Source organism: Polypterus senegalus, chromosome 10 (assembly GCF_016835505.1).
Source record: "Polypterus senegalus isolate Bchr_013 chromosome 10, ASM1683550v1, whole genome shotgun sequence".
Classification (NCBI taxonomy): Eukaryota; Metazoa; Chordata; class Cladistia; order Polypteriformes; family Polypteridae; genus Polypterus; species Polypterus senegalus.
Window position 1 is genome coordinate 171,024,139 of NC_053163.1, and position 15,830 is coordinate 171,039,968.

Consider the following 15,830-nt stretch of genomic DNA (forward strand, 5'->3'; position numbering starts at 1 on the left):
TAGTCGACACGGACGGCAGGAACTGGGATCAGCTCCTCCCGCTCATGCTTTTTGCTTACCGGGAGGTACCTCAGGCCTCTACGGGCTTCTCCCCGTTTGAATTGTTGTATGGGCGACAACCCCGAGGCATTTTGAACATCCTAAAAGAGGGCTGGGAGGCTGAGGCCCTTCCCTCCTCTAACATATTGGAGTATGTAGCGCAACTGCGTGACAGGCTCACAAGAATCAGACCCCTCCTGAAAGAACACGTGACTCGTGCGCAGGCAGCACAGGCCCGGTGTTACAATCGCAACTCCGTCCTCCGGGAGTTCTGCCCGGGGGACCGAGTTATGGTGTTTGTTCCTACCTCCCACTCCAAGTTGCTCGCTCACTGGCAAGGGCCATACGAGGTGAAGGAAAGAAAGGGACTCGTCGACTATTTGGTGAAACAGCCCAATCGTCGACCGAGTGAGAGGATCTACCATGTGAACTTATTAAAACCTTGGAAAGACAGGGAGGAGCTTCCCGACTCCCGTAGATCCCTCTCCCTCTTCGCATGCACGGCTGCCCTTAACCTCGGTGAAGAGCTAACACCAAAACAACGGCAGGAGTTAACCCAGGTACTCTGAGCCAACCCCAAAGTAGTGAGCGAGTCGCTTGGCTGGACCTCTCTGATTGCGCATGACATAGTCACAGACCCCGGTGTAATCGTCTGGGAGAGGCCCTATAGACTCCTGGAGGCAAAACGCACCGAAGTGGAATTAGAGGTGCAACGAATGTTGGACATGGACATCATTGAGGAGAGCCATAGCGCCTGGTCCAGCCCTATTGTTCTCATTTCCAAGCCAGACGGCTCCTGGAGATTTTGTAACGACTTTAGACATCTGAATCAGGTCTCCAAATTCGATGCCTACCCGATGCCCCGCATTGATGACCTCCTTGAGCAGCTGGGTACGGCTCGATACTTGACTACTCTTGACATGACGAAAGGGTATTGGCAAATTCCCTTAACAGCATCCGCAAAAGAAAAAATGGCCTTTAACACCCCTAGCGGACACTGGCAATACAAGGTCCTCCCATTTGGGCTGCATGGGGCCCCAGCGACTTTTCGACGTCTGGTGGATAGAGTGCTGAAGCCCCACCAGTCCTATAGTGCCGCCTACCTGGACGTCGTCATCTATTCCGGCACCTGGGAGGAGCATCTATTGCAGGTCACGGCTGTCCTCACAACACTAGCTAAAGCCGGCCTCCGTATAAACCCTCGAAAGTGTTTTTTTGGCTTAAAGGAGGCCAAGTATTTAAGCTACCTTGTGGGACAGGGACAGGTGAGACCACAGTGTTCAAAAGTCAAAGACATGTTGGAATGGCCCCATCCGAATACCAAGAGACATGTGCAGGCTTTCTTGGGGTTAGCGGGGGTACTACTGCCGGTTCGTGCCCCGTTTCTCCGAAAGAGCAGCACCCTTGACCAATTTGACAAAGAAGGGCGCTCCCTTATACGTGGTGTGGAATGACAAGGCGGAACACGCATTCAGTGACCTAAAGAAGGCCCTAACGTCGGCACCTGTATTGAGGACGCCCGATTTTGGGCTCCATTTTATTCTCCAGACCGACTCTTCGGACACAGGCCTGGGCGCCGTGTTGAGCCAAAGCGTTGACAGTGTTGAACACCCCGTAAAGTATCTTATCCGGAAACTGATGGACCGGGAGACCCGGTACGCAGCAGTGGAGAGGGAGGCCTTGGCCATTAAGTGGGCAGTGACCCATCTCCGTTATTACTTGCTGGGTCGCGAATTCACTCTGGTGACTGATCACGCTGCACTTCAGTGGATGTCCCTGCATAAAGAGTCGAATCCGTGGGTCACCAGGTGGTTTCTGGATTTACAGCCGTATATTTCCTTGAATAAAGGCAAGGCATGTTAAAGTTTACTTATGTTTCAAGCAGTGTGCAAAATTAAGAGAAGTAAAGGGGCATGAAGTTCGATTAACTGATCAACGTTGTGTTCGGTTCCTTATACTTATTGAAATCTGATAAGTTCTTTGTAAATTATAACTTTTTCTATATTACTTTTTCGTCTCTTTTAATGTGTTAATCATTTCACTTGTATGGAGACATTAACGAGTTCCCTATTATAATGAAAAGTATTTTTAACTATGCAAATATACTGTATAGCTCAGCTGTCAACACAGTAAGGAAGTAATACAAAAATAGCAACATTTCAACACACACAACAGCTGCGCCATTTAATTAAGCTCCCCACTTATTTATAAGTGGATTTGCTAATTTTTCATTTCCTCTCAGGCCCAAGCAGCCTCACCATTTCCCTCTTTTGCGATTTTGCATTTGTGTTCTGCTTCTTCTCATCTTCACTTGGGTATTTTGTTTCCCGCCTTCTTCTTTTAAACCAGCAGCTGAAGCAGCGCAGACATACTGTACTTTCTTGGAGTGAATTGGCAAGTTTTTTTTTTTTTCTGAACAGTCTGCGGTGCGCTTTATCTCATCCTTCTCTGTCTGCGTTAAACTTCTCAATGGCAGGCATGAGTGTTTGCTCCTTCTTCAACCTTAGCCTTTTTATTCTGCTCTGCATTCCAGGTAAGTACGTTTTTATTATTAGAACTTTAAAAACCTAAAAATTAGGCCAGTATTTCTAGCTGAAGCAGCTTGTGTCTCATGATTGCACTACAGCAGCGGTTCTCAATGTCATATTTCGCCCCCCCCACCCCCCTTTTCTACCTGGAATAATTCTGCGCCCCCTGCATGATATAAGATAGATGAGCATAACCCACGATACAACTAACAAAGGTATGCTACTCGTGTGGTGTCGCCGTATCCTATCATTTTTACTTCCATAAGATTTGCATGTGTTCGGCTAACTTCGATGAAATATTTGCAATTTATTTTTTTTAAAGTGCTTTAATAACTGATAAAATGCCTTGTGTGGTTTTTGGTAGTAATTCTAATCCCAAAAACAAAGAATAAATTATTTATTCTTATAATTATTTTTTTATGTAAAGAAGCGATTAAATATGTTTTAATTTTTAAAAATCTCGTAAACGAGGACACCGATGAAGTCAATCTGCAAGAGACAAACTTATTTTCGTCTGACAAATATTATACCGCTGTTAGTTGTACTGTATCATGAAAATAACCCAATATGCAGTAAATTATTTAACTCAGTTTGGCAATTTTGGCTATGCTGCTGATGTGGTGCAGTCGTGCCGCATTATCACCTGATCTACTGTTACCCGAACATTCGCGACAGATACCGATACGTCTCGAACTTTCTGGATTGAAAATACGCAACTATAAAAGCAGCAGCAGCGGCACCGCTCATCACAGAAACAAACTTCAAATAGAAAAGGAGCTCAGAGTGTCGTATCTCGAATATCAAACCAGACCTGGACAGGCTGTGTACTTTAAAGCAGGCACATATTAGTCATTAGATCTATGCCTTAGAAATGTTTAATTATAATTTTAGTTATAATGCATTTGTTGTGATTATATGCTTGCAAATTTAAATTTGTATTAAAAATGTAAAATATTAATTTTGATGTCTTGTTCATTTATTCGACGCCGCCCCTTGTACAGCTTCAGTGTCCCACTAGAGGGGCGCGCCCCACAGTTTGAGAACCGCTGCACTACAGAAAGTGTCTGAATGGAAAGCTGGAGATTGGATTCATCTTCATTTGTACATTTCCAAGTGTTTAGAAGAATAAAATGAGAGGGCACAGACTTTATATCCTACCTACTCTAATCCACCATCCCATACCTTAATTGAGAGACTGGTTAAGTCTGAAAAACTCACATGACACCAGTATCCTTCATAACAATGATGATACACTGTCAAGTGCTCTCACCGTGATTAACCCTTGTATACACAGCGACCCGTGATGTTGAGTTCACAACTTTCACTGAGCCATATGATGCCATGTGGACGCAGTTCCCCAGGTATGTCTCATTTATTTCACCCACAACAATGTATGACCAAAAATATGTCAAAATAGTTTAAAAGTCTTTTATTATGATCATTAAAACATACTGGGTCATTAGCAACCCTGAATGCGGTAAAGTGTCAGTGTTTGAAAACTGCATTCTAACAAAACCTTCATTTATTCAGGATTTCTTTGTACCTCTAAATGTTAATTATGGCTGTGTTTCTATCATGTTACTTTTTATGTAGGTATTTATGAGTTTATAGATGTAAGAGATTAGAAAAGAAATGCTGGGACGCTTATGAGCACAGCAAGCCCTTGAAGGAGACCCTTTTGTTGATAGCAGACCACAAGTCAGAGAGAGTCACAGTGGAGACAGACCTGATGCCATCAGTTTCTGAATGTCATGAGTAGGAAATTGTAGAGGGGCAGAGCTCAGACAAGGAGGAAAGTGAAGGGAGGCAAGCAGCTGCACAGAATGAAACAGCACAAGCCGCATAACCCAATGCAGATGCAAAAGGGACGCCGCACAGCACATCATATTTAGGACTTTGTCACATATCCCTCACATGCAATAACTTCTTGAAGTCTGCAATTCACAAATGTCTTGGCCATGGCCATTGGCCATTCAAGAATTGTGCTGCTTCAGTAGTATGTTTGGCTCATTATCTTGTTGTAGGATGAAGTGGAATCCAATGTGTTTGGAGAATTTAATGGAACTTGAGCAGATCAGGGGCCTCATGTATAAACAGTGCGTTTGGAAGACCTGCTCAATTGGATTGAAACTGGGTGACTGGTTTGGCCATTGAAGCATCTTCAGTTTTTCACTTTTGATAAACTCGTGTGTTGCCTCAGCAGTATGTTTGGCTCGTTATCTTGTTGTAAGATGAAGCACCGCCCAAGGAGTTTGGTGGCATTTACTGGAGCCTGAGCAAAACAGATGTTTCCACACACCTCAGAATTCATTGTGCCACTGCCATCAGCAGTTCCATCATCAATGAAGAGAAGTGTGCCAGTACTTGTGGCAGCCATACATGCCCCAGCCACAACACATCCAGCACCATGTTTAACAGATAAGGTGGTCAGCTTTGAATCTTGGGCAGTTGGTTTTGTCTCCACATTGTGCTCATGCCATCACTCTGATGAGGTTCATCTTTGCAGACCTTTTCCCAGAATTCTGCAGGTTCTTTGAAGTGCTTTTTCTCAAACTGTAGTCCAGCCATCCAGTTTTTGTGATTTGCATCTTGCTGTGTGGCCTCTGTTTCTGTTCATGAAGTTTTCTATGGATAGTCGTCTCTGACACGTCCACAATTATGACACAGATCTCTCCAATGTATGCTTAGAGTCCTTGTCCTGCTGGAAGGGGAATCCTTATCCTAGTCTCAAATCTCTGGCAGACTGAAGCAGGAGCTCCTCAAGAATGCCCAGAATTTATATCTTTCCTTCAGTTGTGACCAGTTGTCCTACCCTTGCATCTCCACAACAAGATGCTGCCACCACGATGCTTCACTGAGGGAAAGAGGGGAAGTGCTGGGTTTGTCCCAAACATGGTGTTTCCCATGATGACAGTAAAATTCAATTTTAGTCTCATCTGACCAGAGAACCTTCTTCCATGCACTTGGGGAGTCCACCACATGATGTTGGGCAAACTCCAAATGTGTTTTTTCTGGAAGCAATTGCTGTTTACTGGCCACTCATCCCTAAAGCCCAGCTAAGCAGAGTGGTCCTACGAACAGATACTCCCATCTCCACTATGGATCTTTTGCAGCTTCTTCATTGTTATCCTTGGCGTTTTTGTTGCATTAATGACCTCCATGCCTGGCCTGTGAGGTGTTGTCGGGTGGCCTTCTCTTGTCAGGTTTTTAAAGCACTTTGTGGGATATTCAGACTGGCATATTTCTTTATAACCCAACCTCGATCTTTACATCTCCACAACTTTGTCTGTGACCTGTTTTGAGTGCTCCTTAGTCTTGATGTGGTGTTGCAGTGTCAGGGAGCCTTTCAGAACAGGCCTATTTATACAGACAGATCATTTGACACTTTAATTGCACACAAGTGGACCCTCATCCACTAATGATGTGACTTCTGAAGTTCATTGGGTGAACCAGATCTTATTTAGGGTTTTCATAGCAAAGGGGATGAATATATGTGCACTCACCACTTGCTTTTTTATTTTCATTCCACTTCAACAACCTGGACTATATTGTTAACGCCATTACATAACATTCAAATGAAAATCCATTTTAAGGTGACAAAACATGACAAACACCAATACCTTTTGAAAGGAACTGCATAAATAATAAAAATTATAGGTAATTATTATTAAAATGCAGTTTTAAGGTGGCAAGGTGGCGCCTCCCGGGTCCTCCCTGCGTGGAGTTTGCATGTTCTCCCCGTGTCTGCGTGGGTTTCCTCCGGGTGCACCGGTTTCCTCCCACAGTCCAAAGACTTGCAGGTTAGGTGGACTGGCAATTCTAAATTGTCCCTAGTGTGTGCTTGGTGTGTGTCTGTGTGCCCTACGGTGGGTTGGCACCCTGCCCAGGATTGGTTCCTCCCTTGCTCCCTGCGTTGGCTGGGATTGGCTCCAGCAGATCCCCATGACCCTGTGTTCGGATTCAGTGGGATGTAAAATGGTTGGATGGATGGATGTAGTTTTAAAAGACATTTTCAAGAAAGAGCTTTCCACAAAAGTTTGGACAGTTATAGTGATTTGTGGCTTGAGTTGTATATAAATGTAAAGACCCCAGGTATGTAATAGTGTTTGTTTAATATTCTAAGAATACAAGATTTAAAAAAACTCTTATTTACAGTTATGCAGGTACTGACAAATAAGTGATAAATCTAGTTAATAAATACATGTTATTATTAGCTAAAAAAGTTTAACTGGAATCAGAAAAAAAATAACATCACACTGACAGCTGCAAAAAAATATTGCTGCAAATCTTCTTGTTTGCACGAGGGGGCAGCCATAGTATTTTATATGTGTTAACAGAGAGCTTTTACTGGGTACACATTCAGTAAATCAGATTTCCATATTCCTTCCACATTATTGATTTTATTTTGCCCATCTTAAGTAAAGGAGCTCAATTTCCTTCACTCTCAGTGATGATACAAGTGTCCTTCACCTCCTGGTGGAAACCATTGTGCCATTTTAGTTCCTCACTCTTCTGTTCAACGTCCAGTTAAATCATATAAGTTTATGAAGTCCATCACTGAAACATCTCCCATGTTCTCTTGTTTGTTACACAAAGAGAGGCTTCTCCACGCTTTTATCACATCTCACACTGGCTGGTGTTCCTTCTAATCTTTCGTCTCAGCTCCAGCTCCTCTGTAAGTGTCCTTAACCAAAAGATGCAATGCCAAATGATAATTTTTTAAGGTTATTATTTTACAGATGTCTCTGTTTCAAAACTGCGAATCATACAGTACCCCAGAAATATGGAGGTGCTGAAAGGTGACAGCATCACTCTGCTTTGCTTCATGCCAGAAGAACAACATGTCCAATTTGTGAGATGGTACAGATCTGAGGGAGAAACAAAGAGATACATCTACTCAGACAAGCCTAGTGGAACCGAGCAGAACCACCCCAGAGTGACCTGGGTGGATAAAAATAAAACAATCAATTTCAGCATCAGAATCACTAATGTCACCAACGACGAAACTGGCACCTATTACTGTGTGAACGAAGGTGAAGAACTTGACACGGGCACTCAGTCAGGAAATGGGACTTTCCTGAACGTCAGAGGTGTGTACAAGCCTCGTAAGATTTTTATTTCATTTTCATTTCCAGCAACTGATAGTCATAGATGAACAAAGAAAGGAAGAGAGTACCACAAAGCTTTTAAAGGCAATCGATTTCCTAATCAGACGGTAGTTCATCTTTTTCCTACACCTTCATGCTTTATTAGATTTCTCATGTACCTTTCCTGCCTTCACTCAGGTCTTTGTTTATTCAAACATGACTGAAAGCAGCCATGTCAAACTTTGCATGGGCAACCGTTAAATTCAAGGAGGGGATTTTTTAGTATCACTTGAGATTAGGTATCCCTAATTACGCTGTACTTGCCATGTAATTACGTGGTACAATTACAGAGTAATTAAGTGTTATTATCTTGTACTTACTGTGTAACACAATCAAGTCAAGTCAAGTTGGGGAGCATGCACTGGTACAGCGTGTTGCCGCACCCACCACATGACGAAACAACTCAGGATCCTGATTGGCAACCCCCCCCAGGCAGACACGCAGTCCAGGCCTACCCTCTGGACATGACCCTCTACCTGCCGCAGCCAGGGGTTACGTTGGCGACCCCTTGGCTTGGTCCAGGCACTCAGGTCCCCAACAATGAGGATCACCCTCTGGGAAATGCACCACATGGCGTAGTGCCGTAACTGATGCTCCCTCACAATGCAGGTCATGTGCCTCATTCTGGACTCCATGAGCAACACCAGCGGTACCCAAGGATTTTCCGTAGAGACAAGGCACCAAAGGAGTCCAGTCTTCGTCTCAGGTCACTGGATAGCGTCCATGTCTCCCAACCATATACCACAATGTAATGCTATAATTAAGTACACAATTGTAATTGTTATTCCACAATCTTTTAAGTACATATGTATGTGGGATGTTCAAAAAGTTCCCGCACTTGTATATTTTCGTTGGAAACTGTGAAGGCGTAAGACATAGCAACTGGTCGTGTCTGAGAGTGTCATGTGACTCGTTCTGCCTGGCAAGCCGGCTACCCTTGCAGTTTAGTATAAGAGTTGTCACCCTCTGGTGAAGATGCCTACAAAACTCGCACCAAAGAGGAACAGCGTCCTTTCATACATGTCTCCACATGTGTGCTCAGTACGGGGATAAAGTTCTGTCTCATAGAGTCGTCTAGGAGTGGTTTGAAATGTTCGAAAATGGCCGTACTAATGTGACGGATGCAGAGTGTTCTGGACGTCCAGCTACAGCCACGATGATGTGAAAGCAGCGGTGCATCAATGGCTACGCACTCATCCAAAAACATTCCTTGCTGATGGCATTAAAACGTTGGTACGATGCTGGGAAAATTGCATCACAACGGAAGGTGGCTATGTAGAAAAGTGACATCATTTATTCCTGAAATTCTTACTAAATAGAGTTAAAAAAAGTGCAGAAACTTTGTGAACGTCCCTTGTATATAAATTACAATTGAGTACTTAATTATAGTATTATATTGTGCTTCACAGTAAGTACAAGATAATAACACCTGGTTACTCTGTAATTGTACAGGTAATTACATGGTAAGTATAGCGTAATTAGGGACACCTAATCTCAAGAGATGCTGATTTTTTGTTATACGTACCTTTACGGACACGCATGGGAAAAAATACCATGCAGTGCTGTAGACAGAACAACTTTAGGGACCATCAAAACTCCACTTAGTGTAATTTTGGATGAAGCACATAGTGTGAAAATGAATAGTCTTGACACACAGAAAGGTTTGAGGTGGCCACCCGTATACTTAATCCTGGCTGCAAAAGGGCAAATATGTTGCACGGATGCGTACAGATTTGAGTCCAAAACAGAATTGAAAAGAAATGGAGGTTGTCTTGCTTTTAAAGTTGGTTGTAAGAAGTGATGTCATCGGGGGGCCAGAACCCGATATGAGTTCTTGGGGTCCCGAACCGGAGGTTACTTTTTCAGGGGCAGGAACCGGAAGCGACGTCGTCGGGGTGGGGAATGGAAATGCCATCGTTGGAATCAGGTAGAATTTCCCGTGTCTGGTCCTTAGAGATAAAACAGAAAGGTTTACTGACCCCCCTGGTCTGGCATGGAATTACCCTTCATTTAGTCCTTCCAGCTGCCTCCAACGTGCCCGTGTGTTACAGGAGATTGGTCTGGCGAGCTTTGTTGGGCTGAATGGCCTGTTCTCAGCCAGATTCTTCTAACATTCGAATGTTTATCAATCCATTTCTGCTTATCTACTTTAGGGTAACCGAGTCTACTGATTACAAGACAAGAGTCACCCCAGGTGGAATAAGCACAGACTTTGAACAAGGCTGGTGCCACCATTCCTCAAAAGGAAGCCAAGAAAAGGGCATCTGGGGAATTAAAGTAGGGGTAATATATAATAAAACAAACCAGAGATGGACATGTTTCTTGTGAAAGTTTTTTCATTCATTTTTAAGATGAGTGAACCCAGTTGAGGTGTAGCAACAGGACAGGAATGGCGGGCCATTGCCTGGGGCACCGAACTTCAGTGCCTGTGAGACGAATCTGTGAGAAGCCCCTCCTGGAAGCAAACAGAATACATCAGCACAGTCAGAAACCCTAACAAACAACGCAACACAATTTATTTTTGTAGAGCCCAAAATCACACAAGAAGTGCCGCAATGGGCTTTGACAGGCCCTGCCTCTTGACAGCCCCCCAGCCTTGACTCTCTAGGAAAACGAGGATAAACTCCCAAAAAAAAAAAACCCTTGTAAGGAAAAAATGGAAGAAACCTCGAGAAAGGCAGTTCAAAGAGAGACCCCTTTCCATGTAGGTTGGGCGTGCAGTGGGTGTCAAAAAGAAGGGGTCAATACAATACAATACAATACAATACACAAACAGGGGTCCCAATCTCTGTTTTGTGAGAGTGTGATGAATATCACTCATTTACTAATGTCAAATGTAATCAGAGCCATTCTCTTAAATCATGAAGAGGATTCATATGTTTGGAAACGAAAAGCGAAAACATAAATAAATAAATAAATAAACAAGGATAGGAGGAAAAAAAATCAATCAAGACAATGTGAAGTAGTAAAGCATCTGCAATTTATAAACACTCTTCTTTTAATTTCTGCTCACTTCTGCAGGTTTAACAATATTACAGACAGCCAAGCCCCTGAAAATACAAGAAGGAGAAGCCGTTACTTTGAACTGCTTTCTCTCCAATACGTTCTTCACGGGACCACTGAAATGGCACAAAGTGGATGGGAAGCAACGGGAGCTTCTTATATCCGAGGACACCACAGAGAAGAAGACATCTGCATCACAGGTTTCCTGGGCAGAACATATTAATCAGAGGGATAAGTCCATTAGAATTACAAACGCTACCATCAATGACACGGGTGTTTATTACTGTGAGAAGTACCGCAGCACAGGGGAGCTTATAGCTGCGGGCAGTGGGAGCCAACTGAATGTCAGTGGTGGGTATGGCGGTGTGTCCTACATTTACATTGTAGTGCATGTGTCTGACATGAATCTGTAGTTCTGAATCTTATGTACTTACAGCAAAGTCTGAAATTATGGAACTTGAACATGACTGAGCATCAGACTGGTGAAAATTAAACTGTTATAAGTAATCAGTTCATCAGTATGATAAAGTACACAAAAACAACATTATGGCATGAAATAGACAAATAGAAACTATCTAGAATAAAAAGACTCATAGAAGTGAATGATGCATTATAATAGATAGATAGATAGATAGATAGATAGATAGATAGATAGATAGATAGATAGATAGATAGATAGACTGACTGACTACTGGGGTGCACTCCAGAGCCCAGACACTTCTCAGCTGCACATGATTTCAACACAAATAAAAATGTTACTTACTTCACAGCACCTTGCCACTGTATCAGATCAGTCCAGCATCGTATGACTAACCTGTAAAGCACCATTGTTCTTCTTTTGTCTACTCCGTGAGTGTCATCCACCTTCCTCCCAACTCTGACTCCTTGATGCATTGAGAAGGCTTTCTTTTATCTTAGGCTCTGGAGTACGTCTGGTAACCTCGGTATTGCTTACCTAATTAGGGAAGTCCATTCTTCACAGATCTCTTCTGTGGTACCCAAGGATCCTAACATTACAACTCCCAGACAATCCTGTTGGGAGTCCAAACTGGCACTGCCACCTGTAATGCTGGTGGACAAATTGTTCATCCATTATTTTATCTGGGATATAAACCGAGCACCATCCCTGCCAGGTTGCACCTCCATTCCTGTACTCCATCCATTACGGCCTCCCATGTGGGTAGGAATTCATCCTGAATAAGGTCTGACACTTACAGTACACTAGATAGATAGATAGATAGATAGATAGATAGATAGATAGATAGATAGATAGATAGATAGATAGATAGATAGACAGAAAAATATAGGGTGGTCCAGATCTAATTATGCAATTTTTAATTACACTATAACTTATTAAGTTTATTACATAGAAAATCACCCGAAAAATCCCGGACCATCGAGAAGTGTGCGAACTGACTACATGAAGAACTGTCTTCGTGCCGAACTGGAATCGTCCCCGCATAAATCATATTCATCTAGACAATCTGGATCTGCATAATTAGATCTGGACCACCCTGTAGATAGATAGATGGTAGGGACCATTTGTAACTCATAAATAGATAGATAGATAGATAGATAGATAGATAGATAGATAGATAGATAGATAGATAGATAGATAGATAGATAGATAGATGTGAGAGACAGTAAAACTGTATTGTCTAATCTTTTGTATTCTGGGTTCTTTTTTTGAAGAGCCTCTTCCAAATAGACTATCATGGCATTGGTTTGATAACTAATTGACTTTTTTTCTCTATCTTTCATTATTTTGGTAGTTCTGTTTGATTGTTTACACAAACTATTTTTGTTTTTGCTCCCAGGAAATGTATTCATCACTGGACCCCTCAGACGAGTGAAGGCAGATAGTTTTGTCACCTTAACTTGCCAAGTGAACAGCTTCAGTATGCCAACCTTAATATGGCTGAAGGATGGTCAACCCCTTTCCTCCTGATCGTGTCACGACGAGCAGCAATGGAAATCTTCATGTGAGTCGGCTGTCTTTGAAAATCACTCAAGAAGATATTCAATCCTCTGTGGAATGTCAGAAGAAAGAAAATGAAGAAGAACAAGAAAAAGATTATGATGATGAACCCTTGACTGCTGTGTTCAAGCTGAATACATTAATCACAGGTATTGGACTGATTGTCCTGTATCTGTTACCTTCTAATGTTAGAACATGCAAACTCCATACATAAAGCCATAAGTAGAACATCAGACACTTCACAGACAGGTAGTTGCTCATTTTGTTAATAACTACCTGGATCCTTCCAGTCCTTTAGGTTGAGCTAAGTGATTTAGTGGCTTATTCCCCATTTTCATGACCTGTTATGTGAAGAATTAGTTCCATTGCATTTTTATATTCTTTGACTGCCTTTTTTGGTTAATCAGGCATGTTTACTAACTAAATTTGAACTTATGTCATTACTTTGAATCAGATAATGTTAACAGTTTACATACAGATCCTTGATAGGCACCACTGATGGTCTCATGTGAGGGAGAGAATTGACCTCTTATCTCTATGCTTTGTATCCTAATAACTGATTTTGCAAGTTGCTACTGAAGCCACGTCTTTCTTACATTGATCCATCCATTACCAAACCTAATTAACCCTTAACTCTACCCCTAACCCTAAACAATCCAGCCTTTACAACCACAATACAACAAAATATTAGCGTTAGGCAACTTGAGAGCTCTGTCTGCTTGGGTTCTCCGGGTCAAAATGAGACAACCTTCCTTGGGCAGAACTTATTATATAACGTCTCGACAATAAGGGGTGGGGTCTTCTCTAGGCCTGCACAAGCAAGGTCACACACCCTCTCTTGGATTCTTCTCAGAACAGTAGACAGAAGAAAAAGTACAGTTAGTGACAGTGTGTTTGCTTGATTTGTGGTGGTACTTGAGCCCTGAAGGTGACCCACCACCCCAGAAGCACATTTTTGACACGGATTCCCACTTAGCTCAGCTCCAAAGAAGCGGGAAGACCTAGCCAAGAGGTTGTGGAGCTGGGAGTGGGCATCAGCATTGGTGTGTCAGGACTCCCACCTGTGCTTGACCCTAAACTTGTAGGACTGCTGACTCAGAAACCACCTGTTGACCTGAGAATTGCAGTCCCTGTGGGCACACAACCAGTGAAAGGGGGTATGATCAGTTACCAACATGAACTCCCAAACCAAAAGGTAGTATCTGAGGTGCAGGATGGCCTACTTTACATCTAGGCACCTTGTTCAACCACCATGTACCTTGTTTTCTGTTCCAGTAGTCTGAGGCTGAGGTACATCACAGGGTGACCAGACTTAACACGGCACACAGGCTAGCGTTCGTGTCCAAGGTGTCAGTCTGAAGAAGAAAAGGTAAAGCTGAGTTAGGAGAAACTGGCACAGGAGTTGGCATTACACCATTTTCAAGTCTCTGCTTCTGGATTCTATGCCATTGTGTTGGGGGGGAGGGTGGTCCACTTCTGTATGATGTTGATTTCATTGTGCAGCAGCTTGAACTTACAATTGGGTCACCTGCTCCAATTTGGAGGAGTTTCCTAAATTAGGAAAATTGATAAAATGCTTTTACTCCTAAGAATAGGATCAAATTTGCATCACTCCTAGATATTCGAGTCAGTTTGAATTGTTTTCCTACTCCGAGCCACTTGATAAATATGGGTGCTTATGTCAAATTTAAGGAAAATGTAAAGAAGGCAGCCAATAGTTTTATATGTTGAAAAGATTCTTAAGAATAACTTCCATTTCTTTTCTCTCCTTCTTAAGTGATGCCCCGGGTGAAAATCACCACAACTCCTGGTCTCTCTAACAGCTCATTACGCCATTACTCTTGTGAAGTCACCGGCTTCTATCCTGAAGATATCCACGTGTACTGGACCCTCAGGAACCACTCTGTGCCATCTTGCTGTAAGAAGAAGTGGCACAATGCAGATGGCACCTTCAGCAAGAGCTGCCACGTTCAAGTGAGTCACAGTAGGCTGTCCGCAGGTGCAGTGCTGAAATGTCATGCCGGATATTGTCAGCGGTGTTGTGCGAATAGCGTGGGTAAGGCCATGACCTGCAAAAGAGGCCACAAAATGAGCTACTGCCTTCCAGCAGTGAACGACGGCTTGACGGAGGTTCAGCCAGCCACTGTAAGAAAGACCTGCTGCCATAGGAATGCATGAGGAGATTCTGATTGAGCTTCATTGATGGCCAAGATTCTTAATTTCAACAGCAATTCATTTCTTATACATTAGTATCCAGAGCTCTTCAAGATAAAAAAAAAAAAAAAAAAAAAAAAAACAACTTTCGGTAAATGCTGTAATAACAAGCTGTTAACACTGCGTAGGATGAAAAAAAAAAATCAGGATAATATGTCATAGGCTTTATTTAGCATGCTCCTTCCTCTTCCTGTTCATTTTAGTGCAGCTGCCTTTGAAAAGTTCAGGTCAAGAAATTAACCAATGCTTTTTTAAAATATTATAAATTTCTTTTATTGAAGCTTAAAAGAAACAGAACAAGTGTCTGTGTTTCTGTGGGCCCGTCTGTTTGCTATGCCTCTGTCATTCCTACAGATGGCACATTACATACATTTGTGTTAATAAAATGCATTGCATTTGTCATTCCAACAGCTGGTGCATCACAGATATTAAAACACTGGTTTTACAAATCCCATACCAAATGGCACATAACAGAAACATGTGCATCACATTTGCCATTCCAACAGATGGTGCATCACAAACAACTGTAATAATAAAATGCTTTGCATGTGTCATTCCAAAAGGTGGTGCATCACAAACTTTGACATTGCTTTAATTAATTCCATACCAAATAGCATATAACAGATACATGTGCATCACATTTTTCATTCCAACAGGCAGCACATCAAAAACATTTGTAGTAATAAATTGTATTGCATTTGTCATTCCAACAGATAGTGCATCTCAGACATTAACACAGATTTTATGAATCCCACACCAAATGGGATGTAACAGTGATGTACTAATGCTTTGCATTTTTCATTCCAACATGATGGTGCATCACAGACATTAACGCTGCTTTTACAAATCTCATACCAAATGGCACAAAACAGGAGACATGTGCATTACATTTGTCATTCCAACAGATGGCGCATCACAATC

General features: G+C 42.4%; 1 protein-coding gene across 1 annotated transcript; it reads left to right on the forward strand.

Moving 5' to 3' along the window:
* Window positions 1–2,021: 2,021 nt before the first annotated feature.
* LOC120538059 (tyrosine-protein phosphatase non-receptor type substrate 1-like) lies at window positions 2,022–15,218 on the forward strand. The gene is made up of 5 exons (XM_039767466.1): window positions 2,022–2,572; window positions 7,307–7,657; window positions 10,736–11,068; window positions 12,535–12,844; window positions 14,473–15,218. The coding sequence occupies exons 1-4, from the start codon at window positions 2,509–2,511 to the stop codon at window positions 12,663–12,665; spliced, it is 879 nt and encodes a 292-aa protein (XP_039623400.1). The 5' UTR covers window positions 2,022–2,508; the 3' UTR covers window positions 12,666–12,844; window positions 14,473–15,218.
* The last annotated feature ends 612 nt before the right edge of the window (window positions 15,219–15,830 follow it).

What these genes read in the sequence shown, in the direction of transcription:
- LOC120538059 (XM_039767466.1), top strand. Translation starts at nt 2,509, where the DNA reads ATGGCAGGCATGAGTGTTTGCTCCTTCTTCAACCTTAGCCTTTTTATT. An exon ending in TATTCTGCTCTGCATTCCAG is followed by an intron (nt 2,573 to 7,306) that starts GTAAGTACGTTT and finishes ATTATTTTACAG; the next exon opens with ATGTCTCTGTTTCAAAACTG. An exon ending in GAGCCAACTGAATGTCAGTG is followed by an intron (nt 11,069 to 12,534) that starts GTGGGTATGGCG and finishes TTTTGCTCCCAG; the next exon opens with GAAATGTATTCATCACTGGA.